The sequence below is a fragment of the Harpia harpyja genome, chromosome 2 (assembly GCF_026419915.1).
Source record: "Harpia harpyja isolate bHarHar1 chromosome 2, bHarHar1 primary haplotype, whole genome shotgun sequence".
Classification (NCBI taxonomy): Eukaryota; Metazoa; Chordata; class Aves; order Accipitriformes; family Accipitridae; genus Harpia; species Harpia harpyja.
In genome coordinates, this window is record NC_068941.1 from 19,651,682 (window position 1) to 19,679,659 (window position 27,978).

General features: G+C 46.3%; 2 protein-coding genes across 3 annotated transcripts; both read left to right on the top strand.

The window, feature by feature from the left end:
• Positions 1-2,885: 2,885 nt before the first annotated feature.
• Positions 2,886-17,114, top strand: HPSE (heparanase). Of its 2 annotated transcripts, XM_052772536.1 has the most exons (12): positions 2,886-3,073; positions 4,794-4,939; positions 6,334-6,459; positions 6,849-7,022; positions 7,495-7,666; positions 8,286-8,333; positions 10,371-10,464; positions 11,077-11,183; positions 12,137-12,251; positions 14,121-14,239; positions 14,384-14,530; positions 15,248-17,114. In XM_052772536.1, the coding sequence occupies exons 1-12, from the start codon at positions 2,886-2,888 to the stop codon at positions 15,405-15,407; spliced, it is 1,596 nt and encodes a 531-aa protein (XP_052628496.1). In that variant the 3' UTR covers positions 15,408-17,114. The 2 variants fall into 2 exon arrangements, with proteins under 2 accessions (XP_052628496.1, XP_052628506.1); XM_052772546.1 differs by lacking the exon at positions 8,286-8,333 and having other exon boundaries at positions 2,896-3,073.
• Positions 17,115-19,582: 2,468 nt separating this feature from the next.
• Positions 19,583-27,755, top strand: COQ2 (coenzyme Q2, polyprenyltransferase). The gene is made up of 7 exons (XM_052772586.1): positions 19,583-19,826; positions 20,200-20,366; positions 22,409-22,530; positions 22,762-22,847; positions 23,741-23,874; positions 24,325-24,513; positions 27,248-27,755. Exons 1-7 carry the CDS (start codon positions 19,616-19,618, stop codon positions 27,359-27,361), a joined length of 1,023 nt encoding a protein of 340 aa, XP_052628546.1. The 5' UTR covers positions 19,583-19,615; the 3' UTR covers positions 27,362-27,755.
• The last annotated feature ends 223 nt before the right edge of the window (positions 27,756-27,978 follow it).

Genomic DNA, 27,978 nt, shown 5'->3' on the forward strand with positions numbered 1-27,978 from the left:
CTGAGCAGCCTGTGACTGAAGATCGGCCCGTGGAAAGGACCCACGCCAGGGAAGTTTGTGAGGAACTGCAGCCTGTGGGAAGGACTCACCTTGGAGAAGTTCGTGAAGGACTTTCTCCCGTGGGAGGGATCCCACGGTGGAGCAGGGGACGAGTGAGGAGTCCTCCCGCTGACGAGGAAGGAGCGGCAGAGACAAGGTGTGGGGAGCTGACACCAACCTCCATCCCCTGTTCCCCTGCGCCACCGCGGGGAAGAGGTAGAGAGAACCGGGAGCGGAGTTGAGTCGGGAAGGAGGGAGGGGTGGGTGGGGGAAGTTGTTTTAAGGTTTGGTTTTACTTCCTGATATCCTTGTTTTGTTTTGCCTTGTAGTAAATTAAATTGATTTTGTTTCTTCCCCAAGTTCAGCCTGTCTTTTGCCCGTGACCATAAGTGATGAGTGATCCCTCCCAGTCCTTATCTCGACCCACGAGCCTTTCTTTATATTTTCTCCTTATCCCACGGTGGCCGGGGGGAGGTGGGCGGGGAGTGAGCGAGCGGCTGCGCAGTGCTTTGTTACCGGCTGGGCTTAAACCACGACATACATACACACAGATAAAGCACTGAGATATAGATATATATATCAGTTCTTGGTTCTTGCCCAGGAACAGCAGTGGGGTCACTGTTGGCAATAGCATAGTGCTGCTGCTGTTGGACAGTTGAAATTCCTGGAAAGTTTTATTTTTAGTTCTTCCTAGTTGTGAAAAGCCAGTCGGCACAGTGCTTCTGCTAAAGCCATCACTGGTGTGGGAGAAGAACTGCCTGATAGGAGCTGCATGACCAAAGCATTTGAATACCACAAGGCAGGGGCTAGGCTTTCTGTGGCGTGAGGAAGCAGGATGGGGTGCTGGTACGGAGCTGACTTCAAACAACACGCAAGTGGGTTTAAGCCTAGTCCTGCTTCTTATGCCCTCCCCTTGTAGCTCACAGGGCATCACTCAAATTCTGCCCTAATTTCCATGAAAGTCCAAATACCTCTGTTTTGATCTCCCCTACTTTACAATATTTTAAAATGGGTATAATACAATGTGAAAAATGCCTAGGCAAAAGCTACTGATTCCCATTTAATACCTGTAGCTCTTCCAGGTAGTAATGCTGGAAGGCATTATGTTCAAGCTACAAGGTTTTGCAGGCTGCTAAAACATAACATGTGCTAGACCTTTCATACCCACATCTGCACACAGTGATTGAATCCAAAACATAGCACTGACCATTTGAAATACATAGCTTTGTGCCTCTGCTGTGAGAAATACAGCATAGTGGCAAATGACACAAAGTCCCTCTCTCCAAAGGAGCACATTGAGGAAATGAAGGGCGAAGTAGTGAATTCCAACAGAGAAAAATCGTGTGCAGGCTGCGTCTCACCTGATGGCTAATAGCATTTTCTGTACCTTAGTAATGACCTTACCCTGGTTCGCAGCAATGATTTGTCATGCATTGAGCTGCATTCTTAAATCCTGGGTTCACTCGTGGGGCTGGGTAGTTTGTGTGGTGTTCTAGTCATCTGCTGATAGATTAATTACTCCTCTGGCAGATAGTTACCCCAGCCTTTCCTGCAGGCATAGGCATATAATTGGTGGTGTACCCCCTGGAACGGGAAGCGTTACACTGATGAAGATACTGAGGCAGTCAGGAGTGTCACTGATGTTTCCTTTCTGGCAGAGCCATGGATGTGTTTATCAAAAACAGAGTTAATTTGGTCTAGTTCTTCTCGTTCTGGTGGCGAGTTACTTAATAGTATAAAAATGTAGAGCAAGCAGGAACAGGAAGGGCCAGGCAGGCGAGCCCTTAAGCCATGCTGATTAATGCCCCCACTTCAGTGAGCATGGGAAGTGCTGCACCCAAGTAAAGTAAGAGATAACTGAACGATTTGCAGTGTGTTCCAGCAGGCAACTGTTCCGAAAACAAACTTAGTAAGAAACATGGATGCTGCAGGATGAACTGATGCAGATGGGAAATGTAATGGTGATGTTAAGTGTCATTGTTTAAAAACTCTGCAAATGATTCGGTAGTGTGCATATTAAGCAATACCTGCCCCATGGGTGCAGCTGGCCGTTACCCAAGAGGGCTCCCTGGCAAGGCTAGCTGTTGCCAAAGAAGAAGGAGTTTCAGCACAGGTTGGACTCTGCAGGGAGCACACGGGGGGCAGACCCATAGCACGCTTGACTCTTTTGTAACAGCAATTCCAAGCTGCCTGTTGCCTGTAATTAAACAAATGCCCTTGTTGCAACAGTATTGCAGCATGGGGAAGGTGGGTTTCAGCCTGAAGCAGCAGGCTTGCCAAGTGGCACTTGTCACAGGCTCGCTGCGTGCTGCTGTGACTCCGTTTCCTGCAGTGGAGGCCCATGGCTGGGATGTCAGGTGGACATCTCGCCCCTTGAGCAGCAGCAGTGGCGGGGGTTCAACGTGTAGCGATTTTCCAGCCTGCTGGTTTTGCACGCAGGTGCCCGGGGTGGCACGGGCAAGGCAGAAAGCTGTAGAAGTTGGCTGGCCAGCTGCAGCATGCTGCGGTGCTGGAAAGGTCTGAGCAGGCAAGGAACCAGCTTGAAACCCAGGTTCATTTTGCAGTGGTTGGGACCGTCGGGAGAGCACCCCTGGGCTTCAGGTGTCTGAGCGCTGATTTCAGACACCGCACAGTGGCGAGGCTCGAAGAGCAGGGCTGCACTACACAGATGCTATGGCAGCCCGAAGGCCCTTTCGCAGAGTAAGGAGGCTCTCGGCGCTGGCTGCTCACGACACCCCTGTCCTTCCCGGAGGGAAGCGGAGGGCTGCACCCCCGGGCCGGGCCGGGCCGGGCCCGCCCTCCGCGGGGGTGGTGCCGCCGGCGGCGCGGCGGGCCGGGAGCGAAGGATGCCGCTGCTGCTGCTGCTGCTGCTACTGCCGCCGCTGCTGCTGCTGCCGCTGGCGGAGGGGCGGCCGGCGGCGATGCTGCGGATGGGCCTGCGGGGCAGCCCCCGCGGGGAGGTGAGCCCGGCTTTCCTCTCCCTCACCCTGGACGCCAGCCTGGCCCGGGACCCGCGCTACGTCGCCTTGCTCAGGTGAGCCGCCTTCCTCCCCTTTTAGGCAAAGGAAAAACGGCCCGGGGGGGGCGGCAGAGGGGTCCCCCGGAGCGGCGGGGAGAGTTCCCCGGCAGGCAGAGAGGTCCGCACCCGCGGGGAGGGGAGTCCGGGCATCCCGGCGGGGAGCCGGCAAAGGCGCTGCTGCCCGGCGTGCTCCGGAGGGCAGGGCAGGGGAGCGAGCTAGGGGGAACGGAGAGACCCCATCCCTGGAGCTGGAGCCCGGGGACGCTGCTGGATTCCGTCTCCTTCGGGATTCACCAATTTCATCCCCCCGGGGCAGCAAGGCGGTACCTGCCGTGGGTGCGAGCTGCGCCGTTTCGCTGGTGCTCGGGGAATGAGTGGCAGGGCTGGGTGGATGGAGGGAAGGTGCAGCTCGGGTGGTACTCCCTGGAAGCAGCACGGGGATAAATTTGGGAGAGGAGCTGCTTTGCAAGCAGAAAAAAAGAAGGAAACAGCCGAGCAGAGGCGTTACTCGTGGCAGGGCTGGGGGCTGCTAGCCCTGCTTCTCCACGAGGTAAAAATCATCAGAGTCCTCGAGCAGCTTTGCAGACATTTGCCAGAGTGCTGTCAACATAAAGTCAACTAAACGCTGAGGAAGGTCTGTTACCATCAAAGCTGAATCGAGAGATCCTAAAAATGAAGCCTTTTTTCCACCTTGGGTAACACTGAACAACTCTGGGCTGCCAAGTGATGGTGTTCCCTGCCTGTTCTTTCAGCTCTGAACTCTCTCTTGCCTTTTCTTCCCTGCTTTTTCTCTATTTTTTTGTACTCTGTTCCTTTTGATTCTACATTTTTTGGAAGCTATCTATCTTAGTTATTTCTTTTTCATCTGTCTGATCCAGTTTTTCAGCCCCGTGGTATTTCTCCAGTCCTGATTTCCCTCCCCCCACCACTTTAATCTTTTTCTCCTCACCTTGGTGAGGAGAAAGGTGACACCAGCTTTATTGGAAAGTGCTCAGGTCTCCAACTTCCAGCCCCCACCACACACCCTGGGGTTCAGTCTGGGGCCGGCCCCACCACCACGAGGAGTGGGAAGTACTCGGCGGCCTCTAATCTGCTGTGTGTCACCACTGAGCAGATAGTGCTTGTGCACTCAGCATCCTCCGATGCCTTGCGGTTTCCCCTCAGCAAAGGCCGGGTGTCGATGTTGCACATCCTGCGCAGGGTGTGCGCAAGTTGCAGAGGCAGAGCTTATGTTATTTTATAAACCTGCTTTGCTAAAGCTAACGCTTGTCCCAGCGTGGAGTCTTAATCTCAATTGGGTACAAAAGCGATTGCTTTGGCTGTCATTGATGGAAATTGGGGCTGATGGTGTAAAGTTCCTTCTCACAGGACTGGTATATTAGTTCTGTATGAACAAAACCAAAAAATCGAGGGGAGAAGGGTGCTTAGGACAAAAAAATACCTGTTTTGAAGTATTGCCTTACTTTGCCCCCAGGATTTGACTCCCTGTCCATGAGAGTGTTTCCTGGGGCACATCTCCTCCTCGCTGCGTTGCTGTTGCTCTCCTGGCCCACTCGGCTGGCAGTGTCTCTGTTGCATGGTGCAGAGGGCTGGGGCGCAGATCCAGTGAGGGCTCAGGAGTGCCCTGAGGCTATTGGGTAGCCCCAGGTCACCTAATGCAGCACATCCCTCCGAGCAATTGCCATAGTCTGCATGAGTGTAATGTTTCTTCTGTTTCTTGACATCCCTTCCTCAGCAATCCCAAACTGCGTGCCCTGGCGACGGCCCTGTCCCCAGGCTTCCTGAGGTTCGGCGGCACCGAGACAGATTTTCTCATCTTTGATCCCAACAAGGATTCAACTTTGGAAGAAAAAATTCTCTGGGAACTTAAGGCCCAGCAAGGTAAAACGGGCATCAATGTGTTTGTTAGGCTCAAAACTATCCTGGGTTTAGGAGGTGGCTTTGATGCAGGCTGGGGATGCCACAAGGGCATGGTGGCAGCACTGGGGGTCTTCCACAGGGTCAGCATTGCTCTCCTCCATGGAGAAGAGATCTGTAGACCTTCAGTACAGTGTGTGGGAGGAGCTGTGCCAGCCGTGAGAAAGGGAGGAAAGGCGCGGGGAACCTCAAGTCCACCCCAGTACCTGCTGGGACTCTCTCTTTGCCACCTTGTGCTCCTCACAGCAGCCTCAGGAGTTCCCCCACTGCCTGGGACGCGGTCAAGGTCAGCTCAAAAGTTGTGGGTTTGTTATGAAAATTAAGTAAGAGATGAAAGAAATAATGTGATGAGAACAGAGTGTCTGTTTTCTTTATCTTGGCCAAAGCCAGAGCTAGGCTGGGGGCACGGCCTTGCCCTCCTGTTGCTTCGACCTGGTAAGTGCAAACCCACCAGACCACTGCTAACTGCTCGAGCTTGGTCCTGGTGCGCGAGGTTTCCCACTGCATTAAAGTCCATTTCTTCCTTTAACTCAGCAAAAGCACATAAACCCTTCTAGAGGTGTTTCAGATGAAAAAAATTCCCGTCTGTTCCTGTGGTACATAGCACAACAGTGCAATTGTACATCACTGTACAACTGGTGATACTCAGTTTTGAAGTCAAGTGGTACTTTTCCCCCTGTACCACTTTGCTGAGTGGCCTCCTCGTCTCTGGGTAACTGTGACTCTGGCTCATGCCTTCATGTCTGGTTATGGCTTGTTCCTGGTTTGCATGCCGAGAAAAAACATGAGCTTTGAAGAAAAAGCGTCTTATAACTCCTGCCAGCATTGCTGTTGGAGCCACGTGGGGCAGTCAGAGCTTTTCCCTGCATGAGATGGGCACCATGGGAAGCATTGCCCCATATCTGCCCACAGCAAGGCAGGCCAGGAACCCTGCTGAACCGCTGCATGCCGGGGTGGCTTATCTGCTCCTCGGGTGTTGCAGCCTGCACTTTGTCAGCTCGCTGGAACGAGGGTTTCCGGATGGTGCTCCAGCTAAAACAGTTTACTGGGGTGTGACCACCATGATATCAGCCTCCAGAAGCACAGCTCAGTCTTCCTCCACTCCCCCAGTCTCCATCACCTTAAATTGGGAAATATACATTATATATATATAATATATATATTTATGCATCACGCCAGCCCTCTTTTTCTATGTGGTTAATATTGCAAAAGTAGGGGTGCATTTCACAAAAGTGCATGACAGGCTCTCAGCCTGGCACCAAGCAGTTGTGCTTCCTCCTGAGGGATGCAGCCCTTTGCATGCTGGACCCTGGCTGTGAAGACGAGGACTTAATTGCTATCAACCTTCTGCCCTACAGAGGCTTGTGGCTCAAGGCCTGCATTTGCTGCTGTTGAGAAGCTGCTGCTGGCCCAGTGGCCCAGCCAGGAGAAGCTGATTCTTGCAGAGCATAACTGGAAAAAGCACAAAAACACCACCATTACAAGTAAGAGTTTGATGGATTTTTCTGCTAGGGTTTATAACCAGGGGGCTGCGGATCTCTGCCCTGCGGTAAAAGGGTCGTAGGCTGTTAGGAGCTGGAGCCACTGAAAAAGAAACATTTCACCCACTTAGAAAAATATTCAAAGAAATCTTTTTCTACTGTCTACCACCTCATATTTAGTAGTATTCAGCTGCTGCAGGAGTTGGGAGGATATCAACACCTTGCAGGATGGTGTGTAGTAAGGTCTGGGCTCTTTTGTCCAGCTGGGAGAGCTTGGCACATCTGCAGCACCAGGCTAAATAAATACAGGCAGTAAAGATTGTCGCTTGGCCAGAGCACAACTAGCATGCTGTAACCTTGAGGTAAACATCCTCCCTTTCTGCTCCATGCAGGAAATACGCTGGATATTCTCTACAGCTTTGCAAAATGCTCAGGGTTTCACCTGATCTTTGGGCTCAATGCCTTGCTGCGGAAAGATGGCTTGCAGTGGGACAGCTCGAATGCCCGGGCACTGCTGGACTACTGCGCCTCGCAGAGGTACAACATCTCCTGGGAGCTCGGGAATGGTAAGTGTGAAGCCTGCTTGTGGGCCAGGCCAGTGGTCACCTGGAAAGGTACTACCGCAGGGTATGGGCTGGTAATTTTGCATGTTTTGGATGACGGCCCATAAAGGCAAGGTGATGTTTTATTGGAAAACATTAAGGTCTTAATCTGCAAGGAGGGATTTCACAGAAGGTCCAACAAATGAGCTAATTGAGACGATATTGCTGCTCCTACTGTGGCTCTGAGATGAGGTGAACGATGCCTCACAAGGTGCAGGACATCACCTGTGGGGACTGGCTGGGACAGAGTGCTGGACAGCAGCAGGCTGCATCACCCAGGCTTTCAGTTTCATGCTCATAGCCTTCAAATACCTCACCCGTACTGTGCCAGATCATGTGAAGCCATAGGGGGTTTGTACTCCCCAAGAGGAATGAGCTGCCCTATTTTTTGCCCCAAAACCAGAGCAGGATGCTGATGCACGTGTGTCTTCCCCAGAGCCCAATAGCTTCAGGAAGAAATCTGGCATCTACATTGACGGCTTCCAGCTGGGGCAAGATTTTATTCACTTACGCCAGCTTCTGAGTAACTATACAGTCTACCGGAATGCGAAGCTCTATGGTCCCGATGTCGGGCAGCCCCGAAAGCACACGCAGAGACTGCTGAGAAGGTAGGGGTGTGGGGCCCTGGCAGCATCACCTGGGGTGGACAGGCATGGATAGCGGTGGCTCGTCTGCACCCAGATGGAGGGGGCATAAGGAGGCATCTGGCAGGGTTTTAAGGATTTTCTGCTCCAAATCAACAGTAAGGATGTACAAATGGATACATCCAGTCTATTTAAGAACTAATTTCCTGCATTTTTCCTTAAATTAGAAACACGGGATTTTTTTTCCTTGTCTGGGGATGACTGAAATCTTACCTGCATGCAGGACCTCAAGGCTTAAATACTCAGCCAGCTGAAACTAAGATGCTAGAAGTACTTCAGTGATCCATACACCTTTCAACTGAGCACTGGCTCTAGTGCTCTGTTAACAAGGGCTTTTCACCCTAGAAATCTCCACATCTTACACAAGCATTAATTCATCCTCCCAGCAGCCTGCTGAGGCAGCCAGGCTGCCCAAAGCCCATTTAAAAGCCATCGCAGGCATGGCCCCAAAGCAGTTCACCATCACTACCACAAGATGGGGGGAGAGGGGAGGGCTGTGCATGGCAGCTCGCTCATGGGGACCACAACCCTTCACCGGTACCCGCTAATCCCCTGCTCTCCACCACATCCCCTCTGGTTGCAGCTTCCTGAAATCGGGAGGGAAGGTGATTGACTCTGTCACGTGGCACCAGTAAGTACTGCTCAGATACCATCCTCACTCTGCTTATCGGCTGTTTTCTTTACAAAATGTCAATTTGAACATCTCAACGGGAAGTAAGGAGTGAAATACCCCTTTCAGCAGTTCCTCAGGTGCCTCTCTCCAAAATCCTCTACTCAGAATAAGAGAGGAATTGAGGGAGCATGTTACAGAAATGCAGAAAGTCTCCAAAGAGGCTACTTAGTGCAGAGACCCAAAAGCAGTGGCAGGGGTTTGTAACATAGGTATAGCAGTGGGGATTGCAATGTGTGCAAGACTGTCATTTTGCTTGCTAAATATGCGTGCTGAGAAAAACAGAAGTGGGATGGCACGGCAGCTTTATTTCTCAGAAGAGCACGAGGGGATAGGTCACAGCTCTCCCCCGCACGAGGAGAGTTTCTGCAGCAGTTGAGCCTTTTTGCATATACTGTGTTTCAACATGTACCAAAAGCTAGTGAGATCTGAGCAGCAGTCCAGGTTGTCTCAAAGCCCCAAGTTGCCAAACATTGCAAATAAAATGCACTTTCCTATGGGAAGAAGAAGGTGTCATATAAAAGGGAAAGAAGGCACCTCAGACTTACTCAGCAGAGATGCCTCTGCTGAACTTCTGCAAGAGCAGAAGGTTTTTAACCTAAGATATTAAATAACCCATTGGTGGCTGGGCTTTGAAACGGAGTCAGTACCCCTGACATTGGTGCTCTCCTTGGCATTAGAAAGGCTGAATCTGCTTGAGTGAAAGCTTCACTCCCTAAAAGCAAATTCAGAGAGTCACAGATGACCCTGCTGGCAATTGCACCCAACTCCTTGTAAAAAATACAGCAGAAGCCTTGTTAGCTGATGTGTTACATGCTGCCTTTTTTCTCTATTTATCTCTGTTTGATAAAAACTAAAAGCCCTGCAGGTCTGGCTGACCCTTACTCATTGAGAAGTGCTAGCAGCTTCTCCTGCTCCCTTATGTTTGCTCTCCAAGTCAATTCAGTCTGTGCATGGGTAATTCACCCTCAGATCCCACTTGCAATGCAAACAGCACCAGCACAGTCCCATCTCTTCGCTCTTGTGCTGTGGGTTAGGGATGCAGTTTTAAAGTGCTCAGGTGGGCAGTGGGGTAAGCTGGCCCCAGGGCACCTGCCATGAACTCCACATATTTGAAAGTGATTTCCATGTGAAGGTGGTTTTCCTTCTGGAGTCAAATGCAGCATGATGACATGCAGCAGTCAGGTAACAGCAGGAAAAGATGCACAAACTTATATTATATATATGTATACATATATGACTTATCTATGTATTTTGAGCTGCTGGCAAGGCATAAAACATGTCCTCTCCCCTTCCTGGGCTGTTCTTGCCCTGTGGCTGCCTTTGCTTTAAATGGGCGTGTGTTATTTTCTTTACTAATTTAGGATTATCAGGTTTTAGCTTCCTCTTGTGGCTGGAAGACTTCAGCTACTTCTGTTAGGACTGAGTGATAGCGTGATGAAATGGAAAAAACACAGGGATCCCAATTTCCTGTTCTTTGTTCAGACAAACCAGACCTAAAAGCTCTTCTGCTCATGGTGGAGGGCAACCTTTATCCCACAGGGATGCCTCCATCCCATTACCCTCCAGATAGCCAAAATACTCCAACAGCGGGACAGAAGCTAGGATCTGATATTTTTAATATATAGCTTGATACAGTAAAGCAAGTAATCACATAGGAGTGTCAGACTCCTGAGCAAGAGAAAATTTCCAGAAGCTGGCTCTTATTCAGTGATGTTTTCCTCATTCTAAATGAGTAGATGCAAAAAAACGCTACTACTTCTGTTGATCAAAATTTCTGTGATATCCTGCCTCCATTGAGGTAATTATACCTGATAGTCCCTTAAATACAAACAACATACCTACACATTTGGAAAACAAAAAAAGAAAAAGAACTGGACAGAAAAATAGTGCTGTGGATAAATGTATCAAGCAACTGAGTACTTTTGTTGGTGTTTTGTACCAGTGGTGGTATTTTGGCTTAATTTTGGCTGTGGCATTTTTTTTTTCCATTTCCAGTTACTATGTGAATGGACGAAGTGCAACAAGGGAGGATTTCTTGAGCCCTGAAGTGCTGGATACCTTTGCCACAGCTGTACACAAAGTCCTGGAGGTGCCTTGTTCTATTCAATCATTCCCATGTTCAGTTTCCAGGGGTTTAGCAGAGAATCTGGAATAAAATACAATTTCTCACTAGCAATAAACAGGGATCCTCAAAGCTTGGGTGCTGCTATCATTGTAAATTAGAAAAATTAACAATACTGCTAATAAATGAGTTCCAATAGTTTGCCATGCAACAAGCATGGTGCCAGATACATCACAAACCTACAACATTCTCATTTATTGATGTAGTCATTACCCAGGGATGTAATTTATGGTCATACCCTCCACCCCAATTTCTTTGTATTGTGAGATCCAGAGAACAGCATAACTTAGAGTATACCACTACTCAGCATGAGAATACTTACGGGACCCGGCTTTTAGTGGTGTTTGCCTTGTTCTACATGCATAGATGTGATTTTTTGGAGGGGGGGATATAAATCTGCTTCTAGTCCTTTTGATCAAAATTTCTGTGACATCCCGGCTCAGTTGGTGTTATCCCTTAAATGCAAACGTCATGCATAGGCATTTGGCTAAAGCACAAAACTTTGATTGCCCATTATTTCAGTAGCCAAAAAACTTAACCGTTGTCTCTTTCTCTTCTTCCCTATGCCACACCGGCCAGATTGTTGCTGGGACTGTGCCCAACAAGAAGGTCTGGCTAGGAGAGACGAGCTCTGCTTATGGAGGGGGAGCTCCCAGGCTGTCCAACACTTATGTTGCTGGCTTTATGTGAGTACCTTGTCACAGGTGTGGGAAAATTACACATTTTACCAGCTGAAGGGAGTTGCATACATGCCCCATGGGAGAGACAGCTCCCTCAGGCTTCCTGGGGAGCGCAGGCAATGGGTGGGTTGAGGACCACAACCTTCCCACCGGTCCCTGTGTGCTTCCCCCATGCCTGAGGTTCAGTGTAGGCCCAGGTAATAGCAGATTCCTGTGGGAAATGGGTGATGAGAAGCATGAGAAGGTTGTATTTCTGCCCTCGAATCTGCAATGCTAACTCCGTCCTTTTGTGTGGATGGAAAGTCATTTATGAGATGGGTGTCTTTTTCCAATGTCATCCTTCGACCACCATGAAATAACTAACCAAAGGGAAATTTAGTCATGAAAATAATTTTCCCCAAGGACTCCAGTTGTAGCATTTTGTTGAAATAAAAGAATTCAGGCTTTTCTTAGCACTGTTATCAGTTTGTAGATTCAGGGAGATAAAATTTGCATGGGTATGTGTGGTTCATGTTTTGAAAATTAACGAAAAACATGGTTGCAATGTATTTTTTTCCCTCCTATAAGGCACGATGATCCTTTTCATCAGGGCCTGGTGGGTCAGCAACTCAAAGCCTGGTAATAGCAGGCACCCTTGTCACTGGTGTGATGATTTCTCTCAGCCTTCAGGCTCTTGGCCAGTTCAGGAGCATCTGCTGCTGCTCCTGGTTTCCACCACCTGCAAACAGGGGAGTGGAGCAACTGCTCCCACCAGCTTGGACCTCCAGAGGTGGTCTGAAATTATTTTTTAAGGTAGTCAGTGCAAGACTCAAACTGAAATTAGTTGTGTGATTTTAAGGAAGTCAGCTTCATGCCCTAATTCTTGCTTTCCTACTTCCTTAGCTGGTTGGAGAGGGGCAACAGTGTACAGTTGAGGTTGACAATTTCACCTGCATGTTGTTTGCCTCATTTTTTGGCAGGTGGTTGGACAAACTCGGGCTTTCAGCCAGGCAGGGGATTGACGTGGTGATGAGACAAGTTTTCTTCGGGGCAGGGACCTATCACCTGGTGGATGCCAACTTTGAGCCTTTGCCAGTATGTATGCAACCCCACTAACACCATCTGAATGTTGCATGTATTTCTGCACAGGCAACACTGGATGTGGAGATACAAGTCAGCCATTTTAACAGCGCCTTTTTTTGTAGGATGGTCGCAATTATCCTTGTACCTAAAGTTAGCTCATATTTCATTATGGGTTCATGTATTATATATGCACAGATACAAGGTATTTACTGCAACTGCAGGGATGCAGCTAGTCTTCATCACAGCAGAGATTGATTTCTGGGACATGACGCTCTGATTTGTATGCAGACACTTCTGGAGTTCACAAGGCTTTTCTGGATGGACTGTTTTGGTTTGAGTACTCCTCAGCTGAGTGATGAGTAGGTTTTAAACAGAAGTGATACATGGTATTATAATAAATTATATCCCAAGTGAAAACCAAACCAACATGAAGTCAAGACTCAAGCATTTCTTAGGTTATGAGCATATTTAGCCTTCAGTAGTGACTGAAGGATAATTTACTGAAAACATGCATTTAGTATAGTTGGATTTATTAGGAAATAACATTCTGCTGTGATGAAACATCATTATTTGAACTATACATTGTTCTTGCATGTACAGTGTGTTTCTTTGTGCTAGTAGCACTTACCTTGGGGTGAGAGGATAGCTTCTTTCTTTTTAGCTTTACTCTCATTTTTCTGCTTCCAAGTTGTGATTTTCACAAGCTCATAGACACCATCTGAGAGGAAACCCAGCATACAGGGTTTTTCTTTCCTGCCTTTTCAGCTGGTCCCTATGCCAGGGACTGCATTGTCAGGCTCGTTGCTTTGGGCTTTTTATTCCCTCATTTAAAATAGATATAACTTGGACTGAAAGGATGTGCTTTGTTCCTCACCTACAGGCAGTACAGATGCTAATCAAGATAATAATGCTTTAGAGGGAGGGAAATCCAAACCCAGGTCCATCAGTTTTAGTTAGCATGGAAATGAAGAAGCACAGCAGTGTCAGAAGACTGCACCTCCTTGCAGAGGGGCTGAGCATGCAGGCTGATAGGAAAAGTCACTTCCCCAGGCTCATGGTGAGTCAGGAGAGAAACGCGACAGTTTTCCTTCTAGGAAAACCTCAAAGACAGACAGGCAGATGAGTTGGAAGAAGCTCTCTGAAACCTGTCAGCTGGAGCACGTCCTCCCCTGGGGCTGCGCTCAAAGAAGTGATGCTGTAAAATGCAGCCTGCCTGCAGCCTCCTCGTCCCAAAACACATCTGCACAGACCACACGCTCTCTTTGGTACGGGCACGGACTTCACAGAGGAAAAGTAGCTGTCAAGATGTAAGAAAAAGCAGACCTGGAAAAAATGAGTCTGCACTGGGCATCACCTTGCTCTCGGGCATTGTCGTGGGGTGTCAGAGGGTTTACTCATGACTGGCATTCAGAAATTAATCTTGAGACCTGTTCAAAAGCACAATGCTAGTGAAAGGCATAAAAGTTGTCAGGGGCTTCTTCCCAGCATTGCGCCTGTGGATTGGGCACAGGCTTTCCTGCAGGAAGGGCAACTCATCCCCTGCGCGTTCAGCCCTGAGGTGCTCTGTACCCTGCAGAAGGGCTTTCCAACATGCAAACAGTCTCTCCCCCACAGAAAGAGCTCTGAGATTTGCATATGAGGGGGAAAATGACTCTTAAGGTACCTTGCAAACACAGCTGCTCTACAGCCTGAAGGCAGGGTTTTCTCTTTAGTGATGCTGTTTGTGGAAATTTAAATAGATATGGCGAAAAACTTGGTAAAGCAAAAAATTATGGGGGGAAAAAACCCCTGAAGTTACCGGCAAAATGAACGTTATGTTAAACACCATGTGGAGTACCTGGCATGTACACAAGTGCTTACGCATGTTTTTATGCCTCCCAGGACTACTGGCTCTCGCTGCTCTATAAGAAGCTGGTGGGTACCAAGGTGCTGCAGGTCAGCCTGGCAGGAGCCGACGAGAGGAAGCTCCGTGTCTACCTCCACTGCACAAACACCCTCCAGTAAGGCTCCAGAAAGGGCGAAATATCCCAGAAACTGAGCCCACGGCCACCTCCAGGCCAACAAAAGCAATCTGGGACACACGTAATTTCTGTGAAACCTGTTTCTCTCCTGATCCCAACCATCATCTTCTCTTGCCTTGGCAGCCCAAAGTACAGAGAAGGGGACGTGACGCTGTTTGCCTTAAACCTCTACAACATTACCCAACATTTGCAGCTACCAAATTACTTATTGAGTAAGCACGTGGATCAGTACCTATTACTGCCTCATGGGAAAGAGAATATACTTTCCAGGTAAGCATGCAACTCCTACTGTCTCTGTAGAAAGGATTGTGAGTAGGGTTAGATGGCCTCTAAAACCTCACCTTATTCAATTTGCAAGGCAAGGGGGAAGGGGTTACCACTCAGTCATCTGGGTTTTTTTTCAGTAAGGTCTGATTTCTGTTAAATCAGGTCTCCTAAAATCTAAAGCTGAAAGCTTGCTAAGGTACAAGGACACTTGTCTGATGTTAATTGGGAAGCTTTTTCCTAGCAGGCTTCAGGGCTCTGGACCAGCTGCTAAAGTCCTTTTTCTTTTGCACAAGCACAGCTATATTGCTTTCCCAAGTGCTGGCTCCTGATTTACAGCAACGTGTTCAGGCTTTGTACGGTTTCTTTCATTGTTACCACTAATGCATCAGCATGGGAAGGATCTGCTCTGTGGGCATAGAAGATATCTTAATATTTGCAGGAGGAAAACCGATTAAAATTGGTACTTTTCAAAGCCTCTTCTGCTGTTAACCTCACTAGAAGAGTAAGAAATGTACTTTTCAACTTGCCTGTGCTAGTACTCTAAAGGAGTCCTTGCAGAGGGAGTGCAGCAGATGCTCTGTGTGTGTGCACACACAAACCCTGAAGGGAAGTTTAGTTTGGCTTTGGGCTGAGTTTATGTTTACACTCAGGTCCAGAGCTGTTTGTGCTTGATGGCAAACAGAGCACAGCTGCTCAAACAGTCTCTCTGTCCTTCTCCAGGTCTATTGAGCTGAATGGCCATGTGCTACGGATGGTGGATGACAAAATGCTGCCAGAGCTTACTGAAAAACCCCTTGGTCCTGGCGGTGTACTCGGCCTTCCAGCCTTCTCTTACAGCTTTTATGTTATCAAAAATGCCAAAGCTATTGCTTGCATTTAAATGGTTAATACACGTGCACAGGATAAATGTAAAGCACTTGGCTAGTAGGAAATTTAATGCTAGAAATTCACGTTTCTACCACAAGTTTTAATTCTGGCAAGGGATGCAAATGTGGCGGCACTGGTACAACCTGTGGGCTGGGGAAGACATGAGATCCTGCTGGGTAATTTGTACATGACAGATGCTCGTTAAGCTCCTGGGAGAATTATCCAGGTAGGGCAAACCCAGGCAGGGGCTGGTTTTGCTCTCGGTCCGGCCTGGGTTGCTGCACTCGAGCACAGGGCAGCTCTGTGCGTGGCATAGAGAAAGGCATCAGCTTCTCATGCTGCACTTGTGGTTCTGCCATCTGGGAGCTGCAAACTCCTCTCTCCCTCTCATTTCTGCAAGCATAGCTCTTAAAGCAGTTCCTTCAAAAGCTTGCCTTCAGAGAGGATGAGCAGGGCGTTTTATTTTAGCTGTACAGCTGTGATTTTACTGCATCATGCAGGGAAGCCCGAGGAGGGGTTGTGGTTGCTGAGGGTATTTCGGGGTGGAAAGCGGGGACACACAAAGCAAACTGAGGTCGGGGTGCCTGCAGGGGAAAACACCTTGCCGAGAACCCAGGTCCTCCATGGGATTTGGGGCAGCACCGCACATTTTTCCCAGGCTAGGAGAGTTCAGTCGCAAGATGGAGCTGTAGCCACGTGCTTTCCAAAGGCAAGTTTTTGTCGCAGGAAATGCAGGCTGTTCCTGCAGGGTGGTCTGCCTCTGCCCTCACACACTTCATCCCCAGGAGGAAAGGAGAGGAGGCCACCAGCACCGTGGTCAGTGGGCTGCACGGTTAGGGCTCACGACTCCTCAACCTTCACCACCCTGCAGGTGGTTCAGCTGGAAAGGACTTCCCTGAACCTATAGCTGCAGGTGGAGCTCTGCTTTACACTCCCTAACTCGCTCAGGTCTCTTCTGTCCTCCAGGAAACGGGAGATTAAAGAGACTGAGCAAACCACCCACCCCTCGACCATCAGAGGGACATCAGGGACCTTAGAGCACCCCGGGGACAAACCTGCCAGGCCAGGCTGACATCCCTCCCGCTGGGGAAACAGCCATTTTGGCCAGAAATCTGTGTTGGTGGTGGCTTTTCTCTCCGGCCATGCCGTCCCCGTGCGGGCCCTGCTGCATGCAATTTGGTCTGCCGCTGCTCTGGCACACAGGCCGCCAGTCTGCAGCGTAGCAAAATGCCTCAGAGAATACCTGTGGTCTCCCACGCGTGTTTATTTGCATCGCCTTACGATATTTTGAGCACAGTAGGGGAATACGCCACCACCACACCACTCTATTTCCCTTTTTAAGCTTTAAAAGGATGCTACCAGCTACATGGGGTTTCAACACGGGGGAGGGGACCTTTTTTAATGAGAAGACTTTAAAAAACAGATGTACTTTTGAAGCTGTGATGGAAAATTGCACAATAAAAAGGTTATATTTAGGTTCAGTGTGTCGAGGGAGTGTTTTCATCCACAGTGCAGAGCGTAAAAATGCAGTGGAAAGTCTTACATACAGTCAACATAAAGTTAATAATATATTATTATAATAACAATATAAGTTACAACTAAGACATGAAAGTTATTGTTTGCCTGGTAGCTTCTTTTTAGAACTTTTCTAACAGTTTTGTTTATTCCAATGCTTGTGACTTTTGTATTTGAAGATTTTAATTAAAGTGATTTATACCAGCTTTTGGCAATCTTCCTTTTTTTTTTTAAGACTCCTACATTTCTTTTGGTCATATATCAGCTGCGCTTTTTATGATTTCCAACAAGAGTACCCAAGTAAATAAAAATTAAAGAAATCATAGCCAGGTTGGTGTGTTTCAACTGTAGTTGATGACCAGCTCAGAAGCCCTCCACCCCACTGACTCAGACACAATACGTGGGCTGATGATTGGCATGCAGGAACTACTAGGAGGGGTACAGAGATGTCTGGATGTGCAAATGACAGTTGCAAGAGTGCAAATGACAGTTGCTCTGGCTTCACCTCCCAGCCACGTCTCCTTCTCTGAGCACAAGGCCTGGTTCTTCATATGGTGGGGTGGTGAGAGGTGTGATTTACAGCTCACATACCTGCTTTCAACTTAAAAAGCTCTACACACATGCAGATGACTTTTCTTTACAAAGTGTATATTAAGCTGATAGCTACTGTTAGGTCTGTACAAGGAAAGCAGGAGGGAGAGGAGCGTAGGAAACGAGATACTAGATCCCAGTGCACCAAGACAGGTACAGTCAGAACCAGAGGTGAACACTGCCCTTGCAGGACCCATCTGCATCAGCAACTCCTGCCCCATGGGCACCTTATCTCTAGGACTTTTTGTCCTCTGTGAATGTTGTAAACCTTGGCATCTCCACCTTAAATGTCAATATATATATACACATACACACACACTTATCTGAGACCAGGAACAACGATTCTCTCTCGCACAAGTTCCAGTTTACTTTTGCATTTTTTATTCTGGAGCTTGGATTACTCACCTTGGATTCACTGTAAATCAGTTCCTGGAAGGTGGAGTAAGTTGTGTCACGAGACCTTTGTACAGGGGATCATTTAATGTATGCAAAAATACAGAAACTGATAATCTCCTTAGAATCAGGGCAATTTGACCATCAACTTAGATTTGAGTCAAACAAGACAGTGGGGCCTTAATAGCTTTTGGTGATTTTTCAAAGTCTGAAATGTGCTATGCCCTAGATTTTTTTCAGTGAGGGGCCAGGCCACCTTATAATGAATATAAATCTAGTGACAGTAAGTTTGCTTTTCTGCTTTACTTTCATGAGCTCCTTAAAAATTGTCTGCAGGAAGTCCAGGGTTTGCTCACCACATCACACACACACAAAAAAAAAAACCAAACGCCCACAGTTTCTGCACAGGAGCACCCACTCGGTGAAAATCAGAGTATTGGAGTTCCTACAGACACAGCAGGCAGAAAGGCTGTGGGTGCTCATTGCCGGGACTCGCTTGCTGCCCTCCAAGATGCACTGGTCAAACACATCTTAGGCACTGGTCCGCACGTGAATAAAGCCCATGATGACTGACCTCATCAGCATGAAACAGAGCCAAGGTCACATTAGTTACACTCCATCAGAGTTGAGCAACTGTTTCTTTTATGGTCCTGTGCAAATCGTTTTACTGCTGTGGAGTACTGCTCATTAAAACAGCGAATGGGAAGATGCGAAAGTCACTTCTCTATCACATTGGGTTTTTACTTCCTCCTGGTAGTTAACATTTGGGGAAATTAAAGTTCAAAATCGTTTCCCTTGGTTTTTGTCAGTGTGTCAGTCGTTCAAGCTGACGGAAGTGTGGAATGAGACAGAAGTTATACACTACAGGGACTGAATTCTCCAAGGAATCTTTCAGCAGCACATCTGCAGACATTTTATCACTGAAACCATGCCATGCAAGACAAAGTTTTTATGGCTCTGTCCAAAGCTCCCCTCCCTCCCCAGTTTATGCAATAATTCACATAAGATGGTGGGAGAACTGAGTGAATAAGAACAGAGATCCAAAAGCCATACATGAAATCAGAAATTTTTATTAACTAAAGTCTGGAAAGGTTTGGGAGATGAGACGTATGCTGATGCATGAACACGTATGTGTTGATGATGATATGTTTGATGACATAGTCACCTATGGGATTTCAGCAAATAGCACGGAAGATTTTGAAGAAATTTAGTAGTAAAAACAGAACACATGATTTTAGTGAGGTGCTGAGGTAAAGTAACTAAAGATTACAAAATTTATTCAATTTGTGCATCCTGTTGCTTCGCCACTGGTCCCCCTCGGGTGTTCTGTCAGTATTCACTGCTCGAAGCCGACGGCAGGCGAAGCTCCAGCCTCCCTCACACCCCGTGCCTTGGCTGCGGTCCTCAATATCCGTGCCAGGACCACGGCAGGCCGATTCTTCCTGATACCTGCCGGGCCCCGCGGCCTACAGGGTCACGGCTGCTTCAGCGCCGCCGGGGCGGGCTCCGCCCAGCCTGAGCAGCAGTTTCGATTCCCGGGAGTGAGGCCCCAGGCAGCAGACGCCAAGCCTGGCGGAGCGGCGACGCCCGGCCCCGGCCCGGACGCCAACCGCGGCCCCAGCCCACCTCAGACCCGTCCCCGCTCCCTCGGACAGGTGAGACGAGGGCGCTGCGCATGCGTGGCGCCGCGTGACACCACCACGCCGGAAGCGCGGTGGCAAGATGGCGGCGCTCCTGGCTCTGCTCAGTCGGGGCGCCCCCGGCCTCCGTGTCGCCCGCCTGCCTTTCGCCGCCGCCGCCCCGCTGCTGCGCCGCCCCTCCGCGCCGCCGGGACCCCCGCGGCCGCTCAGCTTTTCGGCGGCCGAGCTGGTGCGCGCCGCGCCGGGCCCCCTGCGGCCCTACCTGCGCCTCATGCGGCTGCACCAGCCCACCGGTGAGCGGAGCGGGGGGGGGGTGGCGCCCTAGTCATGGCGACGCGGCAGCCATGGTGACGCGGTAACTATGGCGACGCGGCAGCCATGGCGAAGCGTGGGGCTGCGGCGGCCGCCGCGGGTCGGGGCGCGCCGCGCCGCTGGTGGCGGCCCCGACGGGCGGCTGGGGAGCGGCGGTGTGGCGGGGAGGGTGGGGGGAGGGGTCCTGTGCCGGCGGCCGCAGCACCCCGCCCCGGCCACACGTGCCCTTGCTTCGGGCAGAGGGTCTTGCCAAAGAGCAACGCCGTTATTCGGCAGCGAGCTGCCGTCCCGTCCCGCGCCCCCCCGCTCCTCGTTTCCTCCCTCACCCCACTCGCGGATTTTGTCATCCCTCAGGGACGTGGCTGCTGTACCTGCCGTGCACCTGGAGCGTTGGCTTGGCTGCCGAGCCGGGATGCCTCCCGGACTGGCACATGCTGTCCCTGTTCGGCATCGGAGCCGTGCTCATGCGCGGAGCCGGCTGCACGGTCAATGACATGTGGGATCGCGCCTACGACAAAAAGGTAGAGCGCGCCCCGTGGGCTTGCAAAGACCTAGGGAAGTGAATTGCTGGTTAATTAACCAAGTACACGTCCAATCATCTCCAACATCACCAGTGATCCCTTGCCGAGTGCAGGCATAGGGCTCCAGGTTCAGAAATTCCTCCGTGTTTCTATCCGAGATGTATGCAATTAATTTGTTTATGTTTCCTCCTACAATAGTAGAAAGCATTTTATTTTGTGTTACATTTCTCTGTCTAGGACTGTAGTAAGTCTTCTAGAGTACTTAGCTCTGTGTAAGATAAAATATATCTTGTCAGCTGTAGGTATTACTTGATCAAGATTATTTTTGAACTTTGCTTTGTGTGACAGAACAAAATAAAAAACACTTTTTTGCGACACTTGCTAGTTATGATCTACCCAAGAATGACCTTTTTTTTTTTTTTTTTTTTTTAATTTTCAGGAGCAGGGTTTCCTTGAGTTTTGTTAATTTCTTCATGAGAAGGGCTGTTAAGACTATCATGCTCAACCCTGAACCAATCCTCTTCTATTATGTTGTATTCTTCATCTCCCTTTTGTTCAGAAGAGGGAAATAAGCAAAAGGCAGTGCTTAGTGTCAGATGTTGAAATGTGCAAACATACAGGCTTGGAGGGGAGTATCCTAGTGATGCGTCACTGTTTGCTTGTCCTGTTTTCTGTTCCTACATTGTTCCTCTGTTTTTGGGGTTTGGGTTTCGGCGCTGGCAAGAGGCAGGATAACAAGCCAATCCGATATGTTAAGTTCTTCTTATAGCACTGTTATATTTGTGCTGTTGGGAAGGCAATGAATCAGTACAGGTTTTGTGGCAGCTTTGGGTGGTTTAGGGTTTGGAGGTTATTAACAACTACATATGCTAAAAGTATTTGACAGGGTGGGGTGTGTGATTAGAAAGGTGGAATTTTCAGTATAGTGAATTCATTTATGCATTAATGTCACGTGGTTAGATCTAAAGTTTTACAAATTCCCATTGCAGCTCACTGTTACATATCTTAAAAGGGTATCTTCAAAACAAGTGTGATACAGGCCAGGTCAATAGCAGGATGTTGGCTTGTGTTGGTGATGGTGGTTTGGGGTTTTAGATTTTATGTTACTGATTATTTGGTAAATGTTTGCTTTTCTTGTCTTTAAATGAAACATCCCATGTTTGGTTACGATGTGCAGTAGAATTGGTCACAGATATCTTAAGCGCATGTTTAAAGTGCAAAAACAGTATTTGACATTCAACGTAACCTGATGCGGGGGAAGAACAAACTAAAAGAGCTTATTTAAATTCACATTATTAAAGCATTTGCAGAACACTTTATACATACATAGTTTTCTGTAAAAAGTTGGCTTTCAAACCTCTTTGAATAGACTTTATACCATTTTCATCAACATGCAAAACTTTTGTCTTTTTTTTTCTTTTGGCAATCACCTCCTTTGGCAAGTTACTCGCCATACATTTCAGTTTAACTTTTTTCTGATATTTGTTTCTTCCTTCAGTTTGCCTTATATGATTTCTTGTTCCAGGCAGAGTTTCTAAACTCCATTGTATCCCAGCTAGGCTTAAATTAATTGTTCTTTCATGGTTATTAAAAATGGTTAGGTGTGCTAGAGAAGCCCTGCATCATTACAATATTTTACATGGTAATCACTTCAAAGCATTTAAGCACAGAAGTGCTGCTTGAAATTGGGATAGTTAGCTCACAACTTTTTAAGTCTGATTTCCCCCACCCCCCAAGGTAATAAAATTCATATACGAGATGTCTACAGTGTTTCTAATCAGCCTCTTTGCACACAAGTGGCACTTTATTTCTGCTCTAGTTTTTAAAGCCTGCATGCTTCTATTATAAGCACTGCTGCTTAGAAATACAGCTTTTGTCTGTGATTATATGCTAGGTTTTTATCATTGAAGGAACCCCGTCTCATACATTCTGTGACCTGTTTATTTTTCTGCTTATATGCCAATGGTGTGGCTTTTAGTTTTAAGATATATTGGAATGTGTTATGTTGGATTTTATATTAACATTATTCTGTTCATTTTTAGGTTGCAAGGACAGCAAGTAGGCCCCTGGCAGCTGGAGATATCTCTATTTTTCAAGCCTTCAGTTTTCTTGGGGGACAGCTTAGCTTGGCACTTTGTGTGCTTCTGTCTCTGAATTACTATAGGTGATGTATAAGTTATCTTTTGTTTTTTAAACTTTGATTCTGGGTCCAGAGTTAAGCACAGAGATTTTCAGCAGAAAAGGTGTTGGGGGCAGAGGGAGGAGGTTATTAGTTGTGGAATTGTATCTGAAAGTAAAAGAATTAGTTCAGTACTACGTACAGCTCCTGTAACGCTGCGCTGTATCTTATGATCTTCAGACTGGCAAACAATAAACCTCTTGGTACTTTTTCCAGTATTGTTCTGGGAACAGCCTCTTTGCCTCTTGTGATAACCTACCCCCTGATGAAGAGAATAACATATTGGCCACAGTTAGTTTTGGGTGAGCTGGAAATATTTTTTACTGTTTTTTTCTTCAGATTGAGGTTTTGGGGTGTTTTACAAATTAGTAATTGAACTTCAGCAATCTGATTTTTTTATAACTTTAAATTAAAGTAAAAATACCTTATAGACAAAGCTCTGTTGTGCCAGAAGCTTCTTAAACAATTTATAACACATATAAGAGTTAATGTCTGGGGTTTTTTTATTAAAAATCAGTTCCTTATTTTGACAGAGTGAGGGGAGGGAGGAAGGGCGGGAGAAAATAAATATTTGTCTTTTGAGAATTGGCTTTAGTTTTGGGGTTATCTCGAAACCTTTCTTAAACATGCATTTGTCCTGCATTTCAGTCTTTAGCCTCTAAAATAACTCCTGTGCAGACACTGATGGGGCTTATATTTCAGGTTGAGCTACTAAAATGTGTCTTTGTATCTTGGCCTTCACATTCCAGCTGCCTTCAGCTTTTTCAACCAAAATTGTCATTTTCAGCCTTGAAGTACCATAGCTGGCTGCTGTGTACTCTTGCAGTCAGTTATACTGACATCTTTTGTTATACTAACATCTAAGCGTTTTAACTTTAGACCCGTTGTTTGAGTACACTGGAATAGTTCTGTGCAAATGTTTCCCTACGCTAGTGAAGTAAAATTTAAATTGGGGAAAAATGCGTGGCTATACGTATTTATCCTTGTATGTCCAGAGTATTTAATGTCAAATTACTTGTATTTATTACCTGCCTGAAAATAAGGGGTAGAAAAATAGAGATGCCAGTCTTGTACAAAGAGCTGCTGTTATGATACAGGCTGGAACAAATAATATTTAATTCTATACATGTAATTTAGATTGCTCCTGGAAATCTTGTAACTTCTTTTCTTTTTTTTACTCTCTTGATGTTTTTAGGACTTACATTTAATTGGGGAGCCCTTCTTGGCTGGTCTGCCATCAAAGGGTCATGTGAGTGGTCTGTGTGTTTGCCCTTGTACTTAGCTGGAGTAATGTGGACGCTGGTATACGATACCATTTACGCACATCAGGTAGAGTAACAGTGGGAAGTTTTAATTATCTGTGTATGTTTGTGTGTTTAATTTACAACTTTGTTGTCAAACAGTAGTACTAACCTGTTGCAGTTCTTCATGCTCAGCTGAGCTAAAACAGCACCAAAGAAACCTCAGCCCTTGCACTTTTTATTGCTGTTTGCAAATGTTTTATGTATCAGGTAGAAAGCTGGACGTATAATGCACTTTGTGTGCCTACGCATTGGCATTGCGTAAATAACTTTGATGTTGGTATTAGTTCTTGGCTGCTAAAGCAAGTCTAAGGACCAACCTTCTAATTTAAATTTTAATGTAGGGACCTAAAAATGCTCCTAAATTGGGTTCCCAGTAAGAAGCGTTGGAAACTTAAGCAAGGCCTCCCTTCTTATTTTCCTTATGAAGTGGCAGTTGGATTGTGGATTTTTTTGCTAATTCATCCCTTCATTCTAGGATAAGAGGGACGACATCATTATCGGTGTGAAGTCAACAGCATTACAGTTCAAGGAGGACACGAAGCAGTGGCTCAGTGGCTTCAGCCTTGCAATGCTCCTGAGTTTGTGCATAGCAGGAATGAATTGTAACCAGACATTCCCGTATTACTCCGCTGTGGCTGCTGTAGGGGCTCACCTAGCACACCAGGTTTGATGGATTTATTTATACTTTTTCCATGTGGAAGTTCTTGATAAGAAATCGGAGTGCTTTTCAACTCCCATCAATTCACCAACTACCTAAAAAAACCAATACCTGTAAAGAGAACTGAAGTCTTCTGACAGTAAACTTGCTTCTCTTAAGTACCTTTTGCAGACCTTTCATTTGAACAGACCTCCAGCCGTCCACAGATTGCAGAGCGTTGTTTTTCAATCTGTTCCTAAACAAAAGAACTGCTTCATGTTAAGCTGTGATCTCAAGGGAATCTTGCTTCCAGTAGCAGCTGCAGCTAGATCCACCTCAATGTCCTGCAAGATTGTGCAGTTTTTACTGTTCTGATGCAGCTCTTGCTCAGCACATATGATCTGAGACTACAATTGATGTATATTATTATCGTTCACTTCCTTTAAAAAATTATATGGTCTACAGTATCAAGGATACATGCAGGCTTTTTTTCTTTTAATAACATGCTGTACAGTAGCTATGTGAAAATGAATGTTTCGTGTTCTGTCTCTTAGAGATGGTTAATTTTACATCTAAATAATTATTCTGTATTGTGGTCTGGAGCTTCAGTCTGGGATCTGACAGTATAACAAAATTTTCTGTGGCTTGTACACTTCATCTGCAGCAGATGTTAATATTATAATTTTATGGCAATTGACAGTTCTAATTCACAGTTCTTTTTACAGCAGAGAACAATCCAGTTCAGTCTTGTAGTTGTATTAGTTTAGAAATTTTAATGAATAACAGAAAGAAAGAAAATAGCTTTGTCAGTAAAGGAAGCAGATAGGATCTTGTAACCCTATTCTTTCTGAATCCTAACAACTGTGTTGCCCAGTCTTGTAGTGACAAGTCAGTCTATGTGAAAATTAATTGCTGGTCTTGATAGGTGAGTGATAGCAAAGAGGTTTGTGCATTGCAAGTAGTAAAACAGTTGACAGTTGGGGAAGTTAAGTCTGTGGTTAATGTGAAACTTTTTAAAGCACATTAGACTCATGTTACACTTTAATGGGAGGAGCGCATGCAGGTGATGGATATTAAACATACCTCTGAGCAAGAGAATTCTTGTGATGATGTCATCTGGTACTTGTCAGCCACTGCTCTTCATAGTAATTGTGCTTGGAAATCTATGAGGGAAAGAATACTACATTCCACTACATAATCGTTTACAGTTTGAATTGTCAGAGAGGCCTTACATTGTAGTTTTGGCACAAATGGAAATGACTTTGCTGCAGGGAGGGTTCCCATAAGTGAGAATGCAGCCCTACTGAATCTAAGTCATGAAGAGTGCAGAACAATTGTGTAGGCTGCTAAAGTCACAAGAGCAGCATTGTTCTGTGTACCACAGAGTAGCTTCTTTTTGAATGATTATTTTAATATTAGTTCTGCTTAAACATTCTCATGCTTATCTTCTTGCTCAAGATTTCTGAATGTGTGCTTAACTACCTGAATTTAGAAAGCTGAGTAAGACGTATGAGGAGTAGGTTTTCCTTAATTCATTGAATTTATACCTGAGACAGAGGAATTTGCGTCATGAAGATGTCAAACTTCTATCCCATTTGAAAAGTTCACTGATAGAAAAATAACATTTTTTATTTGCTTTGCATTTCTGAAGGTGTATCTCATGCCTTGGCTGCTGTTAGGTTTTATTTGTGAGTTCAGTGTTTTCAGCTCCTTGTGCTTGAGGGCCTGACAGGTTTTCAAGGGTGTGGATAACATTGTGTCTTAGAAGCTTGTGGACAGCATTTCAGATTATTTGATCAGAAACCAGCCCTGTCACCTCTGTACAACTGCAAATGGCAGAGGAACAAGTCTCCGAGGGAAGGTTTCACTTCTTTTAGTTGAATACGTTCTGACTTCTTCAGAGGCTGAATTGCAAGGTTTGAGGTTTTGGGGTGTACTTTTTTATTAATCCTTTCACTTGTTTTGCTTAACATTTTTTCTTGTCATCCTTCTCAAGGCTTTTGCACCAAGTTTTGTTTCCAGGAATATTTTTCAGTAACTTTGCTCTTGCTGCACTGCGTGGTGTTTTTTCACCTTTAGCTGTGACTCACAGCAGATAGCTGCCAAGCTGGGCAAGCCTTGCTTCTAGCTGTTGTTGCAGGTGTCCTGGTTCTTTTTTTTGCAAGAGAGTTGAACAAACATGGCTAAGAGCAACTGGACTAAACCAGTCCTGTGTGACTAGGCAGGGCCAGGCACCTTCCTGTGAATTCCAGTTAGCCTGGTTCACTGCTGGCTCTCCAGTGCCTTGTCTATTGAAACACGGAGCAACACCTTGCAGCAGAGATTTAAAGGTGCAGGCAGGTTTGGGGGGGTTTATTTTTATTTAAAGTTCCCACAGAAGAATTAGGTGGCTACCTACTGAGGAAAATCTCAAAAAGACTTATTTACATGCCCAGATAACTTTGCATTTTTAAATGTCAAACCAGTCCCACCAGTATCCGGGCTGTTTATACTGTCCTTCATTGAGAGGGTCCAGGAATCATGTTCATATATGACCCTTGACTTTTCTGCTGTATGTTGAATAAATCTGTCAGGTAACTATAGATGCCAGTTATGCAAAAAATCCTTTGTAAGCACAGAGTATTCCTGTTTATTGTGGCGGTGAGGGTAGACTTCGGAATTTGAGATTCAGTTTTTGAAGTTCTGTGTCTGTTTGTGATGTGTCAAATATTTATGAGTCTGTAGAATAATAATGCTAGAATGTTATACTGTGCTTTTGCAGATTTACACTTTGGACATAGACAAACCTGAAGACTGTTGGAAGAAATTTGCTTCAAATCGTACTGTAGGAGTTCTGCTCTTCATAGGGATTGTGTTTGGAAATCTGTGGAAATGAAAAGACTTAAAAAATGTAGAAGAGCCTTTAGAAAACAGGTAGTTGAAATTAATATAAATACTGATATTTTAGTCCAGCTAAAGTGTAAGTACTACATAACCATAGCTGTTTTATACTGTTTATTTATAAAAGCTGGTGAAAACGTTCTTGTTTCTGAAAATATGCAAATGAGATTATCCTACAATGTAAGTTTTGATTATCCTTAAATGACTTCAACCTCCATAGAAGCTTCAACAAGTGAAGCTGCTCTGCTGGTCCTGTGTAGTACAAGCAAACTTCTGTCAAGCTCTCAAGACTGTAAGCCCAAGATTTTATATGACACCAATGTCTCTTAGTGACAGCACGTGGGAAAATGCAAAGTGATTTTAGCATGTAAATAAAATCTGGCTGTACATGTTTGGTGTTCTGATTTATTACATGAATAATTTTCAGTTTGAGTTGGAGCTTGTTGCATGGAAGAATTGTAATAACAATTTTTAACCTGACATGTCTAGAAGCAGTCAGGACTCAGAGTGTGTGAGGTCCAGAATAAGAAGTCAATAGAGAAGTATTTAAAATTACCTTTTGCTCTTGCTGTGATTGCTGGCAGTGGTTTCTTTTTATGTGAAAACAACAGA